The sequence below is a fragment of the Stegostoma tigrinum genome, chromosome 37 (assembly GCF_030684315.1).
Source record: "Stegostoma tigrinum isolate sSteTig4 chromosome 37, sSteTig4.hap1, whole genome shotgun sequence".
Lineage (NCBI taxonomy): Eukaryota > Metazoa > Chordata > Chondrichthyes > Orectolobiformes > Stegostomatidae > Stegostoma > Stegostoma tigrinum.
The window spans coordinates 23,674,572-23,698,739 of record NC_081390.1 but is presented as its reverse complement, the minus strand read 5'-3'; the positions used below and the strand labels follow the sequence as shown (position 1 = coordinate 23,698,739).

At 45.4% G+C, this 24,168-nt stretch overlaps 1 protein-coding gene across 3 annotated transcripts in view; it reads left to right on the top strand.

The window, feature by feature from the left end:
• unc5b (unc-5 netrin receptor B) overlaps positions 1-13,339 on the top strand; it is a 261,400-nt gene extending 248,061 nt beyond the window's left edge. For all 3 annotated transcript variants that reach the window (XM_048563554.2, XM_048563553.2, XM_059640249.1), the window contains 3 exons: positions 5,632-5,796; positions 7,708-7,886; positions 10,267-13,339. In XM_048563554.2, coding sequence (XP_048419511.1) covers positions 5,632-5,796; positions 7,708-7,886; positions 10,267-10,429 — 507 coding nt within the window. In that variant the 3' untranslated portion in view covers positions 10,430-13,339. The remainder of the gene's footprint in view (positions 1-5,631; positions 5,797-7,707; positions 7,887-10,266) is intronic.
• Positions 13,340-24,168: the final 10,829 nt, after the last annotated feature.

Genomic DNA, 24,168 nt, shown 5'->3' with positions numbered 1-24,168 from the left:
AAAATGTTAAGCATCACCTTCACAGAATAAGTGGAGAAAAAAAGAAATAAGGTTATATTTAATCTTAAAGTCCCTCTTAACTTTAATTAGAAAAATAAAGGAGTTATGTTAAAGGTTCAGCAGGCATTGACGAGTCCTTAGCTCGCTCTCTGGAAGACCTGAGCTGTATGTTCTCACTGCCACAGATATCAGGGCAGCCCCCTCATCGCTCGCGCTTCCCGTGCTGGGAATATATCCAGCCCTAGAGACTACACAATCCTCTGGCAGAGAGATTTTCAATTATTTACACAACCCTCTGCATTAAGACATTTCTCAGTGCAAAACGATCTCCCAGCACGACTGTGACCCAGCACGCACCCCTTTGGTTCAAAATCGCTGGGTTGTGGCTGCCTGACAGTGAGCACTTGTTGACCTCACTCACTGCGTTCCGAGTGCGACTCGCTGCCTGTGTTGAGTGAGCTGACCTCGGCAGTGAGAGCAGAGGTCTCCAGCTGGTGGAGAGGTAAGCTGTCACTAAGGATTCCCACTCGCGTACCGCCCCCAACTAGCACCAATCCCCCAACTAATGCCCAGTGTCTCACTGTTGAAAATGTCTGAATCGTGATGCCTCCCTTGGTTGAACAGGGCTCCTCAGTTGGTTTTGTGAGCAAAGGCTGGCTGTTGAGCAAAGGCTGTATTGAGCCACGTCTCAGAGTCAGCCTTTAGAAGAGAGAAGGTAATGATTTCTGAAGGGAGAAGTTTTAGAGCTCTGAAAAAACCAGTGCTTTCTGACCTAGTTTTCCTTCACATACCTGGTGAGATTTTGACACTGAAATATAAATTATTTCCTCCCGTACTAGTACTATTAAATATTTAATGTCATGCTTGTCTCTGCCAGCCAGGAAAATTGCCACAGGGTCAAGTTTCTAAGGAAACTGTGGCCAGCAATGTAGAGGCATGGACTGCACAACTTTTTGATCATTTTCTTGTGAATTATAGAATCCCTGCAGTGTAGAAGCTGTTCAGTCCATCCAGTCTACACCACCCCTCCGAAGAGCATCCACCCAGTCCTGTACTCCCCACACTGTACCTGTAACCCTGCATTTCCCATAGCTAAACCCACCTAACCTGCATATTCCTGGACAGGATGGGTAATTTCGCATGGCCATATCTTGCACATCCTGGTCTGTGAGAGGAAACAGGAGCACCCAGAGAAAACGCACACTGACTCAAAGAGAGTGAGGCTGGAATCGAACCTGGGTCCCTGGTACTGTGAGGCAGCAGCACTAACCACTGATTCACTGTGTAGGAGGCAACACAGTGACTAGATGCAGCTGGGGACACCATCCAGGGTTAAACTTCCTTACAATCATTTGCCTTTTTCTTATTGCCACGAATGGGTATTTCTCCTTGCCGTTCCTTACTGTTAATTCCCAATTGTGATGTACCTTGAAACAGATTTCAGATGAAGCCAATGTATTCCCTGGGGCTACCTAGAAATGCATAATTTCAGTTCATTAAGTCATGGGAGTTTCACCAAGACTCCTTAGATACCACTTCCCAAGCTCTCAACCAGGTCCATCTCGAAAGGCAATGGCAGCAGATACATGGGAACACCACTCCCTTGCAAGTTCCCCTCCGAGCCACTCACCATCCTGACTTGGAAATATATCACCATTCCTTCAGTGTCATTGCATCAAAATTCCTTCCTAACAGCATTAAGGGTCTACCTGTTCCAAATGGACTGCAGTGGCTCAAGAAGGCAGCTCATCACCACCTACTCATGGGCAATTAGCAAGACATTCCTGGTTCAACCAGCAATAACCTCATCCCATGAATGATTTTTTATAAAATGCCGTTGCTAACTGAGCCAACGTGCCCATTTCCCATCCCTAATTCTGATTGACAAGTTGGGGGTGTGGTCTTTTTGAACCGCTGCAGTGTCAGGAATGTAGGGACAGCCACAACACAGTTAGGGAATTGCAGGATTTTGACCCAGTGACACTGAAGGAATGGTGATATGTTTCCAAGTCAGAATCAAGAGTTATGTGGAGGAGAACTTCCAGATGGCTGTGTTGCCATGTATCTGCCACTGTTGTCCTTCCAGATAAAAGTGTTTGCTGGTTTGCCAATGTGTTATTCACGTTCTCAGCCTCTGATATGCTGCAGCTCTGTGTTAAACAAGCTTCTTAAAGTTGGCTTAAAATGATCGTCTCAGGACTGTCACAAAAACAGATTAAAAGCTTTGCAGAGGAATCACCACTGAATGAGTCACTGGCTGAGTGATACAGAAACGTGCTTGCTTTCCGAAAGAAATGGGTTCAAATTCTAGCAAAGCACTTTGGGAATTTAAATCGAACTAATTAAATAACTGCAGAATTAAACGCTAGTCTCAGTACAGATGCCATGAAGCAATCAAATTGTCACGTCTTTTAGGGAAGGAAATCTGCTGTTTACCTGGTCTGGTGTACATGTGATTCGAGATCCCGTCAATGAGATTGACTCAAAGCTCCCTCTGACATGGCTGAGCCAGTCATCCTGTTGCGTTATCAATTCTGGCCAAACGTGGAAGGATAATAATTGAAATCTAATTCCAGTCCAACTTACCCTCGGTAATCGCCCTCCACACACACACACACACACACTGTACACCCACCCCAACCCAAGGACATCTGCAATACTGACAAACAGTTCCCAGGGGACCCCTATAAATACTGACACACTCCCCCCCTGGGTGTACCCTGTAAATACTGACACACTCCCCCCTGGGTGTACCCTGTAAATACTGGCACACGCCCCCCTGGCTGTACCCTGTAAATACTGACACGCTCCCCCCTGGGTGTACCCTGTAAATACTGACACCCCCCCCCCCCCCCCCCCCCCCCCGGGACCCCCCCTGTAAATACTGACACATGCCCCCCTGGGTGTACACTGTAAATATTGACACACTCCCCCCTGGGTGTACCCTGTAAATACTGACACACGCCCCCCTGGGTGTACCCTGTAAATACTGGCACACTCCCCCCTGGGTGTATCCTGTAAATACTGACACACTCCCCCCTGGGTGTACCCTGTAAATACTGACACACTCCCCCCGGGATCCCCCTGTAAATACTGACACACTCCCCCTGGGTGTATCCTGTAAATACTGACACACTCCCGCCTGGGTGCCCCCTGTAAATACTGACGCACTCCCCCCTGGGTGTACCCTGTAAATACTGACACACTCCCCCTGGGTGTATCCTGTAAATACTGACACACGCCCCCCTGAGTGTACCCTGTAAATCCTGACACACTCCCCCCGGGACCCCCCTGTAAATACTGACACATGCCCCCCTGGGTGTACACTGTAAATATTGACACACTCCCCCCTGGGTGTACCCTGTAAATACTGACACACTCCCCCCTGGGGGTACCCTGTAAATACTGGCACACGCCCACCTGGCTGTACCCTGTAAATACTGACACACTCCCCCTGGGTGTACCCTGTAAATACTGACACGCTCCCCCTGGGTGCCCCCTGTAAATACTGACACACTCCCCCTGGATGTACCCTGTAAATACTGGCACGCTGCCCCTTGGGTGTTCCCTGCAAATACTGACACACTCCCCTCGGGTGTACCCTGTAAATACTGACACACGCCCCCCTGGGTGTACCCTGTAAATACTGACACACTCCCCCCTGGGTGTACCCTGTAAATACTGACACACTCCCCCCTGGGTGTACCCTGTAAATACTGGCACACTCCCCCTTGGGTGTACCCTGTAAATACTGACACACGCCCCCCTGGGTGTACCCTGTAATTACTGACACACGCCCCCCTGGGTGTACCCTGTAAATACTGGCACACTCCCCCCTGGGTGTACCCTGTAAATACTGACACACGCCCCCCTGGGTGTACCCTGTAAATACTGGCACACTCCCCCTTGGGTGTACCCTGTAAATACTGACACACGCCCCCCTGGGTGTACCCTGTAAATACTGACACACGCCCCCCTGGGTGTACCCTGTAAATACTGACACACGCCACCCTGGGTGTACCCTGTAAATACTGGCACACTCCCCCCTGGGTGTATCCTGTAAATACTGACACACTCCCCCCTGGGTGTATCCTGTAAATACTGACACAATCCCCCTTGGGTGTACCCTGTAAATACTGACACACGCCCCCCTGGGTGTATCCTGTAAATACTGACACACTCCCCCCCCGGGTGTACCCTGTAAATACTGACACACTCCCCCCGGGATCCCCCTGTAAATACTGACACACTCCCCCTGGGTGTATCCTGTAAATACTGACACACTCCCCCCCGGGTGTACCCTGTAAATACTGACACACTCCCCCCGGGATCCCCCTGTAAATACTGACACACTCCCCCCTGGGTGTACCCTGTAAATACTGACACACACCCCCTGGGTGTACCCTGTAAATACTGACACACTCCCCCTGGGTGTACCCTGTAAATATTGACACACGCCCCCCTGGGTGTACTCTGTAAATACTGACACACTGCCCCTTAGGTGCCCCCTGTAAATACTGACACACGCCCCCCTGGGTGTACCCTGTAAATACTGACACACTCCCCCTGGGTGTACCCTGTAAATACTGACACACTCCCCCTGGGTGTACCCTGTAAATATTGACACATGCCCCCCTGGGTGCCCCCTGTAAATACTGACACACTCCCTTCTGGATGTACCCTGTAAATACTGACACACTCCCCCCTGGGATCCCCCTGTAAATACTGACACACTCCCCCTGGGTGTACCCTGTAAATACTGACACACTCCCCCCGGGATCCCCCTGTAAATACTGACACACTCCCCTCTGGGTGTACCCTGTAAATACTGACACACGCCCCCCTGGGTGCCCCCTGTAAATACTGACACACTCCCTCTGGATGTACCCTGTAAATACTGACACACTCCCCCCGGGTGTATCCTGTAAATACTGACACACTCCCCCCGGGTGTATCCTGCAAATACTGACACACTCCCCCTCAGAGCCCTCCTTTAAATCCTGACTCTCTTCGCCCGGGACCCCTCTCTAAATACTGACACTCTCCCCCGGGACCCCTCTGTAAATTCTGACGCACTCCCCTCTGTGGACCTCTTGTAAATATTGACTCAGTTGCCAGAAGTCTCATGTCCTCTGTTCAAACTAAAACATAAAACAACTTGTTACTTTTTATTGGTGAGAAATAAAGGGTCTCACAACAAATAAAGAATACAGAGTAATCATAACTCTCCTCAATTCTGTGTTCCCCATATCCCTAACAACCGGGTTTTGCAGTTCAGAAAGTTTTCTGTTAGATATTTCCCAAAATTTGCAACATTTTAATGTTGATTTATTTTTCACCCATGCATGTTTCTCTCAATGAATAGATTGAATGAAAATAATCAAGTCTCACTCTTCCTCTCCTGCCTTGCTCTCCTCTCTCTCCAATCTCATCTCTTTCATCCTTTCTGCTTTCTCCTCTCTCCATCCTTTCCCTTTCTGCTCTCTCACTCCCCCCATTTTTCCTGTCTCTCTCTCTCTCTCTTTCCTTTACCCTTTTTGTCTTCTCTTTCTCACTACTCTCCCTCTCCTCTCCCGCTCCTCTCTCTCTCTATCTCTCACTTTCTCTCTTTCGGCCTCTTGTGTATTCCAGGAAATCCCATTTTACCATATCTGGAGTGGTACCCAGAGAGCTCTGCACTGCACCTTCTCACTAGAGCGATACAGCCTGGCATCGTCTGAATTCTCCTGCAAAATCTGTGTCCGGCAGGTGGAGGGAGAGGGTCAGATTTTCCAGCTACATACAACCATTGAAGAGGTAAGAGAACAGGAAGATGAAGAACGATTCTAAGCTGTGATCACAAATCTCCAACATAGCCTAGTTACTGAAGATAATAAACTATTAACTGTACCTCAAAAAGTAAGAGTTTTATCAACACATATGGCTGCTCTCTCTTTAGAGAGACAGAGACCGAGAGAGAGGTCTGTTGTAGACTTAACCTGAGCGTCGCCACATCTCAGACAGTGAGAGAGAGGTTGAGAAGGAGAGTCCTTAATAGCGACTGCATCTGGTGGCAGGATCAAACTCATTCTGTAGGCATCACTCTGCATTAGATACAGACATTGAACCAACTGAGCTAACCAAAAGAAGAGGCACAGGATGCTGAGGGATGACATATAAATGATAAGTTAAAAACCGAAAGAACTGCAGATGTTGTAAATCAGGAACAAAAACAAAGTTGCTGGAAAAGCTCAGCAGATCTGGCAGCATCTGTGGAGGAGAAAACAGAGTTAATGTTTCGGGTCTGGTGACCCTTCCTCAGAACTCATAAGACCATAAGACATAGGAGTGGAAGAAAGGCCATTCGGCCCATCAAGTCCACTCCGCCATTTAATCATGGCTGATGGGCATTTCAACTCCACTTCCCTGCACTCTCCCCGTAGCCCTTGATTCCTTGTCAGATCAAGAATTTGTCGATCTCTGCCTTGAAGGCATCCAACGTCCCGGCCTCTGCTGCACTCCGTGGCATTGAACTCCACAAACCCACCACTCTCTGGCTGAAGAAATGTCTCCTCATTTCCATTTTAAATTTACCCCCTCTAAATTTAAGGCTGTGCCCACGGGTCCTAGTCTCCCCGCCTAACGGAAACAACTTCCTAGCATCCACCCCTTCTAAGCCATACATTATCTTGTAAGTTTCTATTAGATCTTCCCTCAACCTTCTAAACTCTAATGAGTACAATCCCAAAATCCTTAGCCGTTCATCGTACGTTAAACCTACCATTCCAGGGATCATCCGTGTGAATCTCCGCTGGACACGCTCCGGGGCTAGTATGTCCTACCTGAGGTGTGGAGCCCAAAATTGGACACAGTATTCTAAATGGAGCCTCACTAGAGCTTTATAAAACTCAGTTTTGAGTTCTGCCAGTTCTGAGGAAGGGTCACTGCACCCAAAACGTTAACTCTGTTTTCTCCTCCACAGATGCTGCCACATATAAATGATATCCTGCTTTAATTGTATTACACTGTATATGCAGTGTAGTTAAGACCATTCAGCCCAACAGATCTTAAACATTCTCACAAGATTCCATGCTCTGAAAATTTGGTAATGCTGTTTCTCCTGAACTCCCATTTAGATGTATTAGGAGCTGATATGTATTTGTGGTCCTTTGTTCCATAGTCAAAACATCGTGTCTCGCTCTCTCTCTCTCTCTCTCTCTCACAACCTTGTTCAAATCCTTTCATAAGCTTAAAGACCTAATCGTCTCTTTTGTAGGCTCTTCACACTTTCCTGATGTGTGTAGCCTTCTCTGAGCTGGTATAATGCCAGCCGCTGTGTTTGTGACTTCCTCTGGTGACTGTCGTTACTTTGATCAATCTTTGTGAGCGTCTTATAACACACTTCCTAGGCAGGTGTGAGTTGCCCCAGAACATCTTCACTGAGTGGCACATATGAGCATCTCAGTGTGACTTGAAGAATCCAGATTTCTTAATTCAGATGACAGTCCTTAATACCATAAGTTCTGAGTTAGGGTTAACCCTAACCCTAACCCTGACCCTAACCCTAACCCTAACCCTAACCCATTAAAGGCACTGTATAAATGAAAGGTGTTATTTTGGATTCGTCACTTTGTGTCCTCATGTTGACCGTTGTGAGCACAATGAAGTGTTGTATGTGATTGGAATTGGTATCACATAACAATAAATATCTGTTGCTTTTCCCAACAGAATGCCAAAGGCGTTAGCCCGTTCCACACGCAGGGCAGCACTAACATAGCCACACAGGTCGGCCCTTATGCCTTTAAGATTCCATATTCCATCCGACAGAAAATCTGTACGAATTTGGACGCACCAAACACCCGAGGCAATGATTGGAGGCTCCTAGCCCAGAAGCTGGGAGTTGACAGGTGAGCAGAGATATGCCTTACAGGCTGTCAGCAAAGCAGAATTGGGAAACTGCTAGACTCAAAGAAGCAGTTTTCAGGACATTTCGAAAACTAGAACACAATCAGGCAGAGTCAACATGGTTTTGTGAAAGGAAGGTCTTGTGTGTCAAATACTGGAGTTCTTTGAAGTTGTAACATGCAGAGTGGATGAAGGTGACCAGCAGATGTGGCATATCTAGATTTCCAGAAAGCATTTGCTAAAGTACCCGCATGAAAGGTTACTGAGAAAGGTAAGATCTCATGATGTTGAGGGGGTGATACGTAGGCAAGGATACAGGACCGACTAACCAACAGGAAGCAGCGAATGCAGAAAAATGGGGCATTTTCAGGATGACAAACTATAACAAGTGAAATGCCACTGGAATTAGTATCAGAGCCTGAACTTTTTATGATCTGCACCAGTGACAAGGATGAAAAGGCTGACTGCACTGTCACCAATCCTTCTGCGCAAGGCAAACCCTTCATCCTCCTGAACTAGAATCACAAAATATGTACAGTGTGGAAGCAGGCTATTTGGCCCATTGAGCCCACACCACCCCTCTAAAGAGTATCCCATCCCTCTACCTATCCCTGCATTTCCCATAGCCAATCCAGCTAACTTGCACATCTTTGGACTGTGGGAGGAAACTGGAGCGCCCAAAGGAAACCCACACAGACACAGGAAGAATGTGAAAACTCCACACAGGCAGTCACCTGAGGGGGGACATTGAACCCTAAGTCCCTGGTGCTACGAGGCAGCAGTGCCAACCACTGAGCCACCGTGCCAAACCGTCCCTGCACTGTTACCAAAGCAGTTACGTCTTCCTTAACTAAGGAGATCAGAATTGTCTACAGCACTCTCAGTATAGTCTCAACTATACTATTGTAGCAAGACGTCCCTCCTTTTATATTTCAACCATCAGCAGTAAAGAGCAACATTCTACTTGCTGTCCTTCCTGAAGGAAAACAAAGTCTGCCAACAAAAGTAAGATTTATTCTCCATCAGAATGCGGTCAGTCAAGAATGGTAATGCAATTTATTTTTTATTCATTTGTCAGCATTTATTGCCTGTCCCAGGTACTGTCAACAGCCAATCAAATTGCAACATTTTTAAGGTTATATTGGGGGAGTTAGGATTAACTGATTCTCCTCTTTCTGCTGGGAAAGGAGGTATCATAAGGTGCAGCCATCAATTTATTAGTTTATCATACCTCTGTTCCCTCATCTCTGTATGTGCAAAATATAGAGAACTCCAAGAGCAAACCTGTCTTTCTGTTTCAATCTGAACTAGAAAATTATTGCACTATCAGTGATATTTCAATTCATCAGTATCACTGTTCTGTTAGAATATACATAGAACATAGAACCATACAGCACAGAATCTGGCTATTTGGCACTCCATGTCTATGCTGATCATGATGCCATTCTAAACTACTCCCATCTTCCCTCACAAGGTCCCTATCCCTCTAAATGCCTCTTAAACATTGTAATTATATTTGCATCTACCACCTCCCCTGGAAGCATGTTCCAGGCACTTAACACACTCTGCTCAAAAAACTTTCCTCACACAGCTCCTTTAAACTTTTGCCCGCAGATCTTAAACCTATGCCCCCCCCCCCCCCACCCCCCACCATCCACCCTGCGAGGAAGACTCTGATGATCCACCCTTTCCATGCCTCTCATAATCTTATATACTTCTGCCAGGCTGCCCCACAGTCTCTGATGCTGTCACGAAAACAATCCAAGTTTGTTCAACCTCCCCTTAGTTAAGTCTGAAAGGACTGCGGATATTGTAAATCAGGAACAAAGACAGAAGTCGCTGGAAAAGCTCAGCAGGTCTGGCAGCATCTGTGAAGAAAAAATCAGAGTCAATGTTTTGGGTTCTGAGGAAGGGTCACTGGACTCAAAATGTTAACCTGATTTCTTCTTCACAGATGCTGCCAGACCTGCTGAGCTTTTCCAGCAATTTCTGTTTTTGTTCTCTCCTTAGCTAGTGTATTCCAATCAGACAGTATCCTGGTAAACCTCTTTCGCACCATCCCCAAAGCTTCCACATTCTTCCTACTGTGTGGCGACCAGAACTGCACACAGTACTCTAAAAGTGGCCTAACTAAGGTTTTATAGTGTTGCAACATAACTTTGCCAACTCTTACACTCAATGTCTGAACCAATGAAGGCAAGCAAGCTGTACGCCTTCTTTACCTCCCTATCCACTTGTGTTGCTACTTTCAGGGAGCTATGGACTTGTCTCCCAAGATCATTCTGTGTATCCATGCTCCTAAGGGTCCTGCCATTTACTGCATATTTTGTTCTTGCATTTGACCTCCCAGTATATATTAATTTTGCTCTCTCTCATGTTTAGGTATCTCACCTATTTTGCTACGAAACTTAGTCCGACCGGCGTCATCCTGGACCTGTGGGAAGCCCAGCATCAGGATGATGGAGACATCAACTCCCTCGCCAGCATCCTCGAGGAGATGGGCAAGAGTGACATGATGGTAGTCATGACAACAGAAGAATGCTGAAACACGGATAACCTTAGAACATTGTGATGGATCCCCAGCATCCATGGCAACTGTTACAGAAATCCACTTGCTGCTGCCTGCAGCAGCAGGCCAATTAGGAACAAGTAGCAATTTTAACATGAGAGCTGAAGATGTCATGTTCGATCTAGACAAAAGAAACCTCTCCTCTCAAAAGCTTTGGGCAGCTTGTATAAGATTAACAGTTTCTTAGGAAACGCATTTAATTTATTGTCCATATCTTTGGATGCTTTTGTTTTATTCGCTCCTATATTGAGACTTTGTACAAAAACCGGAGGATCTGTTTACATTCACGGTCGATGTAGACATCCTTCAAATCCCAGTGCACATGTTGTACAAAACAAAACAGGGAGAGGATTCCAACTGAGTCACTAGACAATTGTATATGAAATGGAAGAGGATGAATTGTGAATGCGGGCATACATCACAGAGTCATGTTAATCCTGTTTGTTTTATTTTTATGTTGCAAACACAGTTTCTCCATTCAGATTTGGAAGGACACAGACTAGATGCCACATCTGTGCAAGTTTCTCATGAGCCACGACTATGGAGTGATTTCTAAAACTTCCCTTTTCGAGACAAGCTCAGTAGCTTTGGCTGAGGGTGCCACTGGCTGGCTTTGTTCCACCTTCACTGTTCACAGTGTCGCAGCAGCATTTGACAGTCAGTCAATAAGCGCAGAGGAATGTCCTATGATGGTTAGCAGATGCTCACCAAGTAATATCAACCGCAGTCATTTCCAGGCTAACACCCATCATTTCTGCTTAAAGTGAAGAGATTTATTCATCCACTAGAGCTACTCTCCTACCTGCCCCCCTTCACCACATTGCTCCAACTCTCCACCAGGATACACAGGAGTGATTCCTACCCCAGCCTGCACTAAGTTGAGGCCCAAATTTAAAGAGGCTTGAGGCTGAAGCAAAGCAATAGTCATCCATCATAGGAATCTACTATTTCCCAGGAGAAATATTCCTGATTCATAATCTTGCAATGGCCTAACAGATGAAAATGGCTAAATCCAGACATATTGCTCCAGAACAGAGGCTCCCCAGGTGCTCCCCCTCTCCGAATCCACCACCTCCATCCACTTCACCGAACCTTCAAAACCTCAAACCAGCGGAACCTGGAGTTCCGAGAACGTTTGCTCCTCGATTCCCTTTTCATATGAACTGGAAGAATTGTAAAGCCATTTTCAAAGCCTGAGGCCAGTTCCCAGAAATGGCTGTGGATTTGGACAAGGATTGGTGCATCGTGTGGGAGTTGCCTCCTCAGGTCAGAGGTCAAAAGGAAGCCCTTGCTGGGAGCGAACGCAACCCGAGATCATTTTCTCTTCAGAACCTCTCTCACATAGAGAAGCCTTCACATGGTCTCATTCTGCATTTGACTCCCAAGTGGAGGACTAGTATCCAACGATGTCTTATTCCAAACTTGCCTTTAAATAAAACACCTTTCGTTCTTGTCATGTCCTCATTGAGACATTTGATAGTACAAGCCAATAGACATCGAAAGGTGGCTACATCATCAGAAACATCTTAAGTTGAATAAAAGGTCAGGCCAACCCAAAACAACATCAATATAGGTTGAATGTGGGAGTGTGCATTTCTGATGCTGTGACACTGTCAATAAAAGAGTATGAGATACCCAAGGCTACACCATCAGAATGACACTAGTATTAGTTACTTGTAAATGTTGTTTAAATGTTTAAGTACTTGGTAGCACAGCACATTTTGAGTTATTTATTTTCAAGGTGTTTTGGATAAATATATTTTAAATTCATTATTGTGTCATTTTATTTGTTAAATGACTGCTTCAGAAAGTGAAGTATCGGACATGAATTCTTATCCTTCATCTGGCTGGGGGAGAGAGAGCCTTTCTGCTTGTGCCTAATCCAAATCAGACAGCCCATATATGAGGAAATCCACTTATAATTCCATGATAGGGTTGTCAGCTCTCCAAGGATTGCTCTGGGATCTTACAGAATTGAAAATGAATCTCCAGGGGATCGCTACAAGTGACGTCCAGGAAAAGATTCACAGGGCCTTTAGAGAACTTTTGTTTCTCAATTTTTTTGAGTGCATCTTTTTGTTGTTAGTTACAAAAGGTATAGCGGGGGGCATGGGGGGAGGGTGTTGTTGGCTGATGGTTAATGGGAGAAGGGCTGTTTAACTGGGCAGAGGCTGCAAAAACAAGAGTGGTCATTTGCTGAAAATCTCCAGAAACCCAGGGCTGGCACCCTTCAGTCCAAAGGTCTATCTCTCCCCACACACAAGCCAATTACCAGCTAAGCCGCACACTCCTCATTCATTGTTTTAGTCAAATTTTATCAACATACAGTGGTGAGCTTTTAGCAGAAAAGAATCCTTGGTTTTGATGACAATATATAGTTTTTATAAAATTATATTTGAACAATTTATGATGGATACTGGTGTCCATTTCAATAATAGTGATATTGAGATTTTGGACCTAGATAAGAACAATCCCACTTGCTGCAGAGACAGAAGATTGGCGCTAACTTTTAGATGGCTATGGCCAGCATTTTTCAGTATTCATCAATTAAAAGCGGCTCAAGGTGTTTTAGTGAACAGTTAATCCCCTTTTTCCCATGTAAGGGGAACCATGACACCAAGCGGTTAGCAAAATAATGCTTTAAATTCTTTCATTCACTTCAAGTGCTATGCAAGTTCATAGAAGTTGTCATTTTCAGGCATATCGTAATGCTTCAGTTTTTATGTACATCTTTCATATTTATATGTATAGAAAGTGCTAGAATCAATTGCTCTGTCTGTCTTTTCATGTATTTGTTCATTCTGTAAACTACCAATTGTAAATAAGTTTAGCATTCCTATTGTAACAAATTAATTTTTATGCAATAAATTATATTTCCTAGTTTAATGAATGATTGTTTTTCTTTGAAATGCCAAATAGTGCTGCTCATAATGTTATCAATTAGATAATATTCCTCTCCCCTACTTGAACATATTTGGAACTTTTTTTCTTCGGTATATGTATTTAAGGTTATATGGGCTCATAATATTTTTTGCTCCTTTTGAGATTACTCCAGGGCGACATTTTGATTGTCAGGGGCTTTTAGACATACTTTCTTAATCTCATCGGTCAACGTAGTCATTTAGTGAAAAATACGCTTTGCATCTGTTTTCATAGGCAGAGATTGAGTCCCACAAATGCAGAGGAGATTTTTATCAGCATCCTTATTAATCATCACTGTTCCATTAAACCTGAGGCCTCAAAACACGAGGAAAGCATTAGTTTCGTCAAAACCACAATGTTTAAATTAATGAAAAGCAATAGGCATAAATTAGCAACAAATGTTTTCTTAAAACTCTGATTCATTTCTGTTCTCATACCACACCAGGTTGTAGTCCAACAGGTTTGTTCTGAAATCACAAGCTGACCAAAGAGCAAGGCTCCAAAAGCTTGTGATTTCAAATAAACCTGTTGAACTATTACCGGGCATCATGTGATTTCTGACTTTGTCCGACATTGGCATCTCTACAAAAAACTTCTGTTTTAAAAGAGATATCACCTTAAACATGTTTTCATTGGCTGGAGAGATGGTAGTTAACCTGTTATATGTTTAATTCCAACACAGCCACTGCACCTCAAGTGGTTCACGGAATAGCAAGTGCTTTGAAACATGAGAACTTAAATGGAAATCTTTATGAAATAAAACTGTTCAATATTAAATTATACACATTAACAGTCATCACTATAATCATATCCATTACACGTTCACCATATTTTAGCTCCTGAACTCTTGCAAGATTAATCTAAACAGTAAGTTTCAAAGAACTCATTACCCCAATTTTTCAGTTCCCGTTGGGCCAGTGTTACTTTGCTGAAGAATTGGAAATTATTTTCACCCCGTGTCAGCCCCTCTTATCCCTTTCAGACCTGATGCCCCATATGAATCTTTTTTTCCCTCCCTACCTCTCTCAGCTTCTCTGTTCCCCAACTGTTAGATCCTATTCATTTAAAAGACATTTGGGCAGGTACATGGATAGGAAAGGTTTAGTGGGATATGGGCCCAAATGCAGGCAAATGGGACTAGTTCAGTTTAGGAAACCTAGTCGGCACGGACAAGTTGGGCTGAAGGGCCTGTTTCTGTGCTGTATGCCTGTATAAGCTTGCCTCATTCTGCAGAATCAGATTTGCTCACTGGCCATTCATGACCCCCACTTCCACCAGCCTCACTCACGGCCACCACTCATCTCAGTCCTCCAATCACAGGCAGATTCTTATCCCACTCTGGCTGCTAGTGGGTTCATAGTGCTCCTCAGGGGTCAGTTAGCTCAGTTGGCTGGACAGCTGGTTTGTGATGCAGAGTGATGCCAATAACTTGGGCTCAATTCCTGCACTGGCTGAGGTTACCATTGAAGGACTCTCCTTCTTGACCTCTCCCTTTTCCAGAGACATGGTGGCATTCAGCATTAAACCACCACCAGACATTTCTCTCTATCTAATGAGTCAGTAGCCCTACGATCCCCTGGGACGACAGCATATTGAGGTTCACATCAAGGACCTGTCAAAAGCAAGCACAGGGAGAATCAGCCCTGTGATTGAAAGAGCTGTGACTCACTGATTCCATCTTTGGTTTACTGGCTCAGAGACAGTGACATTATCCATGGACCACTTCACCAAGTCAACTAGTGTTCAAGTAGCTTTATTGTCACATGTACCTCACAGGAGTACAGTGAAAAGTTGGCAAGTCACCACTTACAGCGCCATCTTAGGTACAGGACACTGAGGTACAGATTCTTAGGGGAAAATAATTAGCAAAATGAAGAAATAAAACATCCAGCAATAACTTAGAAAATGGGCAAATAAGAGTTCAGAATAACAGTCCTTCCAACCCAGTCCGTGCTGGGCTTTACCTCAAGCCTGGCAGTCCAAGTCCACACTAAGGCTGGGAGCCCCAGACCACACTGGGGTTAAGAGGTTGAGTCCGCGCTGAGGCTGGGGGTTCGAGTCCATGCTGAGGCTGGGAATCCCAGGGCACACTGGGGCTAAGAGTTTGGGCCCACACTGAGGCCAGGAGTTCGAGTCCATGCTGAGGCTGGGAGTTTGGGTCCACACAAAGGCTGGGAGTTCGAGTCCACGCTGAGGCCGGGAGTTCGGGTCCATGCTGAGGCCGGGAGTTCGAGTCCACGCTGAGGCCGGGAGTTCGAGTCCACGCTGAGGCCGGGAGTTCAGGTCCACGCTGAGGCCAGGGGTTCGGATCCACACTGAGGCCGGGAGTCCGTGCTCACTTTTATCCCGGACATTGCTGATGACCCCCAACGACAGCAGGTGAAAATAAAACAAAGTGAAAAGAGACAGACAAATAAAGAATGAAACGGAGTGGATGAGCTCTGGCTCAGGAGCCTTACTCTGCCAGCATCTTGGAACCTTGGAGGAAGAAGTGCATGCTCCTAAGTACAAGGCAGCAATGCAGTTTGAAGATCGTCTCAGGGATGAATGTGGCACCAAAATCCTGTGAGGTTCAGCCTCAGGCAGTTGCTGGCAGCAAAATGTCCCAACTTGAATTTCTTTGCAGATATTTTTGATCAACTTGTTTATAAATGTTGAATTTACTTGCATTTATTTTTCTAATCAACCCACTCAGAGATGTTATTATACACTTCTGGAGCAGGTGGGACTTGAACATAGACCTCTTGGACAAGGGGCAGGCACACTACTATAGCACCGCAAGAGGACCTTATGAATTTACTTGCCCAGTTGATGGGCCTGTAGATAATATCTGTGTGTCACTGTCAGAGGATCATGGGTTCAAGTTTCACTCAGGGACCTGGTCAGTTCACAACAAGGAGAGTTTAATTTCAGAATGTCAAGAACAGGACAGCAAGGCTAGAATTTCCATTTATTGAAGACTTCACCAAAGTATTTCCCACCAACACAGCCTTAGGCTCTGACAAAGTGTTGGGGAACTGATGTTTTCCACGACTGTTTTACCTGCAGAAAACAGGACTGTTGACTTTAAAAACAGTTGAGAGAAGCTAATATCGAAGGAAACACATCTAGATTTGTGCTGTTATTAACTGGTTAACATGAGGCTTTGCATTTTTTTTTGGTATTTAAAATCCAGTCAGGAACTGTCACCAGCACTACAAGCGGGCTTCCTGATGTGATTTTGAATGCAATCCATTTTAAAGTAACTGTTTTAAAAGCTATTATCTAAAAAAAGAAAAGTAAACCTTGTTAAACACACTGACAGAAGCAGAATGAGCATCTCCATACATTGGATGGGTTCCCAAGCTTTCAGTATTCCCATATGTCCCTGCCAGACTTCCCATGCTATTGATTGGGGCTGGAAGGCAGACCTCCCTGGTCTTGGGTTTCTGGTTTGGCTCAGTGTGTAACATGCTTGTCATCAAGTCAGATGAATTCTTAGTTCAGGTTTCACGTGAACCAGAGACATGACCACTTAATTTGGCCTGACATTACAACTCCATCCTTGTCAGGGGATGTGATTGTTCAGACTCAATGTCAAACTGTCAACTTTCTCGGAGCAAAGTGAAAGATCCCATGGCGCGTTTTGGAAGACTAAAGGGGATGTTCTCCAAATAATGTTGTTATCCTTTATCCATCACCAAAACGGATTTTATGATCATCTAGTTTTTTCATGGCCAGGCGATGGACTATTAACCCAGAGATCCAGATAACATTCTGGGGATCGAGATTCAAATCCCACCATGGCAGACTGGAAATAAATCTGGAATTAACAATCTACTGATGACCACTAAACCATTTCTGATTGTCAGAAACCCCACCTGGCTCACTAATGCCCTTCAGGATGTCTGGCCTAAATGTGACTCCAGACCCACAACAATGTGGTTATCTCACAGTTGGCCCCTGAAATGGCCTAGCAAGCCTCTCAGTTGTACCAACTGCAACAAAGTCTCAAAGAAATGAAAGCAAATGTATCACCTGGCATCAGCCTAGGCACTGGAAAAGACAACGGCAGAAACAGCCCTGTCAACCCTACAATTTCTACCTCAATAACATTGGGCACCAGTGCCAAAATTGGGAGAGCTGTCTCACAGACTAGTCAAGCAACAGCCTAACATAGTCATACTCACAGAATCATACCTTACAGACACCACCATCACCATCCCTGGATAATGTCCTGTCTCTCACCGGCAGGACAGACCCAGCACAGGGGGAAGCTCAGTGTTATACAGTCGGGAAGGTGTTGCTCTAGGAGTCAACAACATTAAGCCCGCATCCCATGAAGTCTCAAGGCTTCAGGTTAAATGTGGGCAAGGAAACTTCCCGCTGATTACCACAAACTGTCCTCCCTCAGCTGATGAATTAGTACTCATATCTCCCACTCAACCATGATCATCAAGCCGGGGAATCAACCCTGGTTCAATGGAGAGTGCAGGAGGGCATGGCAGGAGCAGCACCAGGCATTCCTGAAGATGAGACATCAATCTGGTGAAGCCTCTAAACAGGACTACTTTCACACCAAACAGCGAAAGCAGCAAGCAATAGACAGAGCTAAGAGATCCCACAACCGATGGATCAGATCTAAGCTCTGCAGTCCTGCCACATCCAGTTGTGAATGGCGGTAGATAATTGAACAACTCACTGGAGGGGGAGTTTCCACAAATATCCCCATCCTCAATGATGGAAGAGCAAAAGATAAGGCTGAAGCATTCACAGCAACCTACCTCACCTACCATTCCACCAGCATCCACTTCCAGAAGATCATCAGATGCCATTTAAACCACCTTCAGCAAGATGCCACCACCTGACACATATGCATTAGTCCAGCACAGCTGACTGTCAAGGTAGGGAGGCACGGTGGCTCAGTGGTTAGCACTGCTGCCTCACAGCTCCAGGGGCCTGGGTTCGTTTCCACCCTCAGGTGCCTGTCTGTGCAGAGTTTGCACATTCTCCCTGTGTCTGCGTGGGTTTCCTCGCACAGTCCACAGGTGTACAGGTTAGGTGGATTGGCCATGCTAAGTTACCCCATTGTGTCTAGAGTAGAGGGTGTGCCTGGGTGGGATGCTCCTTGGAGGGTTGGTGTTGACTCAATGGGCCGAATGGCCTGCTTCCACACTGTAAGAATTCTAGCAATCTTCAGCAAGAAGTGCTGAGTGGATGATCCATCTTGGCCTCCTCCAGTGGTCCCCAGCATCACAGATACCAGTCTTTAGCCAATTTGATTCACTCCACGTGATATCAAGAAACGATTGGAGACATTGGACACTGCAAAGGCTACGGGCCCTGACAACATTCCAGAAATAGTACTGAAGACTTGTGCTCCAGAACCTGCCGCTCCCCTAGCCAAGCTGCTCCAGTATAGTTACAACATTGTATCTACCTGAGAATGTGGAAAATTGCCCAGGTATGTCCTGTACACAAAAAGCAGGTCAAATCCAATTACCACCCCGTCAGTCTCCTCTCAATCATCAGTAAAGTGATGGAAGGTGTCAGTAACAGCGCTATCAAGCAGCACCTGCTCAGCAATGACCTGCTCAGTGACGCCCAGTTTGGGTTCTGCCAGGGTCACTCAGCTCCTGATCTCATTACAGCCTTAAACATGAACAAAAGAGCTGAACTCCAGAGGTGAGGTGAGAGTGACAGCCCCTGATATCAATGTTGCATTCAACCGAGTATGGCATTGTGGAGCCAATAGACAATAGACAATCGGTGCTGGAGTAGGCCATTTGGCCCTTTGAGCCAGCACCACCATTCATTATGATCATGGCTGATCATCCACAATGAGTATCCTGTTCCTGCCTTATCCCCATAACTTTTGATTCCACTATCTTTTAGAGCTGTATCCATCTCTTTCTTGAAAGTATCCAGAAAGTTGACCTCCACTGCCTTCTGGGGCAGAGCATTCCATATATCCACCACTCTCTGGGTGAAGAAGTTTTTCCTCAACTCTGTTCTAAATGGCCTACCCCTTATTTTTAAACTGTGTCCTCTGGTCCTGGACTCACCCATCAGCGGAAACATGCTTCCTGCCTCCACAGTGTCCAATCCCTTAATAATCTTATACGCCTCAATCAGATCCCCTCTCATCCTTCTAATCTCAAGTGTATACAAGCCCAGTCGCTACAATCTTTCAACATTTTGCCCTAGCAAAATTGGAAACAGTGGGTATCAGGGGCAAACTCTCCAGCAGTTGGAGTCATATCTGACACATAGAAAGATGGTTGTGGCTGTTGGATGTCATCTCAGCTCTAGGACACCTCTCTGCAGGAGTCCCTCAGGGTAGTGTCCTCGACCCAACCATCTTCAGCTGCTTCATCAATGACCTTCCCTCCATCATAAGGTCAGAAGTGGGATGTTCGCTGATGATTGTGCAATGTTCAGCACCATTTGTGACTCCTTAGATACTGACGTAGTCGGTGTCCAAATCCAACAAGACCTGAACAATATCCAGACATTGGCTGGCAAGTGGTAAGTAACATTTGTGCCACACAAACGCTAGGCTATGACCATAAACAACAAAAGACAATGTGAAGCCAACCCCTTGACATTCAATGGTGTTACCATCTCTGAATCCCCTGCTATCAACATCCTGGGGGTTATCATTGATCAGAAACTCAACTGTACTCACCACATAAACACAGTGGCTACAAGACCAGATCAGAGGCTAGGAATACTGTGGTGAGTAACTCACCTGCTGATTCCTCAAAGCCTGCCCACCATCAACATGGCAAAAGTCAGGAGTGTGATGGAATACTCCCCACTTGCCTGGATGGGTTCAGCCCCAACAACACTCAAGAATTTTGACACCTTCCAAAAAAACAAAGCAGCTCGCTTGATTGGCACCACATCCACAAACATTACTCCCTCCATCTCTGATGTTCAGTAGCAGCAGTGTGTACTATTTACAAGATGCACTGCAGGAATTCAGTAAAGATCCTCAGACAGCACCTTCCAAACCCACGACCACTTTAATCGAGAAGGACAAGGGCAGCAGATACATGGAACACCACCATCTATAAGTTCCCTTCCAAACCACCCACCGTCCTGACTTGGAACTATATCGCCGTTCCTTCACTGTTGTTGGGTCAAAATCCTGGAATTCCCTCCCTACTGGCATCGTGGGTCAACCCACAGCAGGAGGACTACAGCAGTTCAAGAAGGCAGCTCACCCCCACCATCTCCAGGGCAACTAGCGATGGCTAAGAAATACTGGCCAACCAGCGATGCCCATATTGCACAAAATGAATTTTTGAACCTTTTTCATTTTTTTGTGCAGTTTGAGAGAGTTTGCCGTGTGAAAATTGGTTTGTGACTCCAACATTCTGACAGTGACTCCACTTAATACTTTTATCCTTTTATTCAAATTACTCCAAGCCCTCACTCCTCCCTATCTCTGTCACCTCCTCCGGTCCCTTTACCTCTCCCTTTCTCTGTAACCTCCTCCAGCACCTACACCCATCCCTATCTCTGTCACCTCCTCCAGCGCCTACACTCCTCCCTATCTCTGTCACCTCCTCTGGTCCCTACGCATCTCCCTATCTCTGTAACCTCCTCCATTCCCTACACCCCTCCCTCTCTCTGTGACCTCTTCCAGCTCCTACACCCCTTCCTATCTCTGTAATCTCTTCCAGCTCCTACACCCCTCTCTATCTCAATAAATTCCTCCAACCGATACATCCTGCCCTATCTCAATATCCTTCTCCAGAACCTATACACCTCCCTACTTCTGTCACCTCCTCCAGTATCCTAATGCCTGAGCAAATGTTTGGAAACATTTCTGTGTTTTGCAATGTCAAAGAAGCAACATAAATGCAAGATGACAAAGTGTGGAGCTGGATGAACACAGCAGGCCAAGCAGCATCTTAGGGGCACAAAAGCTGACGTTTCGGGCCAAGACCCTTCATCAGGAGGGTCTAGGCCCGAAACATCAGCTTTTGTGCTCCTAGGATGCTGCTTGGCCTGCTGTGTTCATCCAGCTCTACACTTTGTACCTTGGATTCTCCAACATCTGCAGTTCCCATTATCTCTGAACATAAATGCAATGTCTTGCTGTAATAGTTTCCTGTTCATTGTGGATTATGTTGGTGCTTGGAATCCAAATAAAACCTCTGAGGGGAGAGTTAGGACTTGCAGGCTGTGTTCTAACAGTGAACATTTTAACTAACATTAACTAAGACTCTGAGATAACAAGGTGTGGGGCTGGATGAACACAGCAGGATTCTCCAGCATCTGCAGTTCCTATTATATCTTAAGTAAGACTCTGCTGTTTATATCTAACTAGCGTTGCTTCACTAAGTTTGCTGCAGCATCATTCCCTGTGGCCTCTTCCCACCTGATCAGCATCAGATCCACTCTTACAGACCTAAGCCTGATTGAAAAATGTGATTAGAATCTAATAACCTATACAAGCAGTGTTTAGTTTCTGTCTGCCTGACTTTGGCAGAAAAATATCATTTTGTTTTGTAACTTGCAAAGGATGGAAATGAGCCAAGAAATTGCCTTTTGGCTCATTGTATACAGGTTAAAAGAAAATTACTGGCTTTAAATGCATTCTTTTCTCATCTCCCAGAAATGGTACTTGCTATCTGCCCCATTACACCACTTAATGTGCATTACCTTGAATGCAATTAGCTGAAACGATTAGCATGCCTTTCTGTACCTGCCCAGGTCTCCGCTCTGTTATTTTGAGAGATTTTTGCATTTTCAGTTGTCAGCAACATTGAGACTGGGTGAGGGTATAATTAATAAGCCAAGATTACCCCCGACACCAATGCTCAGTAGCAGCAGAAATTCACCAAGACTTCTCCATCAGTGCCCTCTACCACTTCCATCTAGAAGCAGATACAAGGAAACATCACCCCTTGCAAGTTCCTGTTCAAAATGCTCATCATCATCTTGGAAATTTATTGCCATTCCTTATGTAGGGCTGGAGGAGATGACAGAGATAGGGAAGGGTGTAGGGGCTGGGGGAGGTGAGAGAAATTGGGAGGGAAGTAGGGGCTAGAGGAGGTCACAGAGGTGGGGGTGGGAGTGTCACCGGGTCAAAATCCTGGATTATGAAATGTTACGTACTTACACATGGAAAATGAATAATAGAATGCCTACACTGTGGAAGCAGGCCACTCAGCCTGTCGAATCCACACCAATCTTCCAAATGGCATCTCACCTCCCTACCCTATCTCTATAACCCTGCATTTCCCATGGCTAACTCAACTAGCCTGCATATCCCCGGACACCATGGGTGATTTAGCATGGCCAATCCACCTAACCTACTCATCTTTGGACTGTGGGAGGAAAGTGGAGCACCCATAGAAAACGCAGATGCAGGGAGAATGTGCAAACTCCACACAGACAGAGCTGCTGATGACAGGGCTTTTATACAAACTAGTGATCACCAGGATTAGCAAGGCGATCCCTCCGTAAGGGCTCTGTGGATGTATTTACTTTAAATGGTTGGAGATTATTGAGAAGGCAGTTTATCACCACCTTGTCTGGGGCAACTGGAAATGGGCAATAAATGTTGGTCTTGCCAGTAACTTTCACATCCCATGCATCACATGATAACATTACCCCCTGTCTCACCCCATCTATTGAATCCCTTGTTTAAGCTTTTTTACCTCTGAACTCAACCAACACATCTGGCTGATCTCCCATGTTCGGCCTCCTGGAATCTTGAGATCATCTAAACTCAATAGCCTATATCCTCTCTTTGCATTGATCCCTACATTGACTCATAGCCTGGAAATATCTTGGATTTAAAATTCCCTTCCTTGTTTCCAAAGCCCTCTGTGACCTTGCCCTCCCTATCTCTGGAATCTCTTCTTAACCCTGCCACAAGATCTCTGTGCACCTCTAACTCTGTTGTCTTCATTTTAAAGCTACCTTCACCACCTAAGACAAATCGAACTTGATCAACCCAAAAATTAGATTGCATTATATCATTGAGTCAGTACATCTCAAGTCTGTTTTAACTAAGTTGATGATGCCATGAAGCTATCAGTAGTGGAAGCTTATGTCAGCCTGCGGGCCAGTGGAGTAACAATATTAACTTCAGAAAACTAAATCTGTCTGCATTTTTGGGCATGAGACATATACTCTGGAATAGGACAGCATTCAATAAGGATTACTCATCTTTCCCAGTATCTGCACCCAATTTTCACAGATTACTGTGAAAATCAATTGAGTCAAAAATTTCTCTGGAGGCTAAAAGCATCATTACTCAGTCCAGAGTAGGTGAGACTTGAGCTAAGGCCTTTGCATAGGGATGCCACCCACTGCACCACAAGGGCCAAATGTCTGAAAGCTTGAAAAATTTAGGAAAAGCTTGTTCATGGACCAGAAACAGTAACAAACAGTGGTCTTGTGTCTATTAGTTGTTTTGAGTTCTCAATTTCTCCCCACCAGGGTATGAATTATTTGCCTCTGGTAATTAATTGTTTCTCTAATTACAAACATGGCCCAAGTCAATAAAAGTAAACTTGCCAACCGATCATAGGGAATAGCAGCAGGACTAGGCCATTTGGCCCTTTCAACCTGCTCCATCACTCAATATGATCACGTCTGATCATCTAACTCAGTCCCCTGTTCCTGCTTTCTCCCCAAACCCTTTGATCCATTTCGCCCTAACTACGATATCCAACTCCTTCTTGAAAACATTCAGTGTTTTGGCCTCAACTGCTTTTGATGGCAGAGAGTTCCACAAGTCTCACTACCCTCTGGGTGAAGATAGTTCTCCACAACTCAGTTCAAAAGGG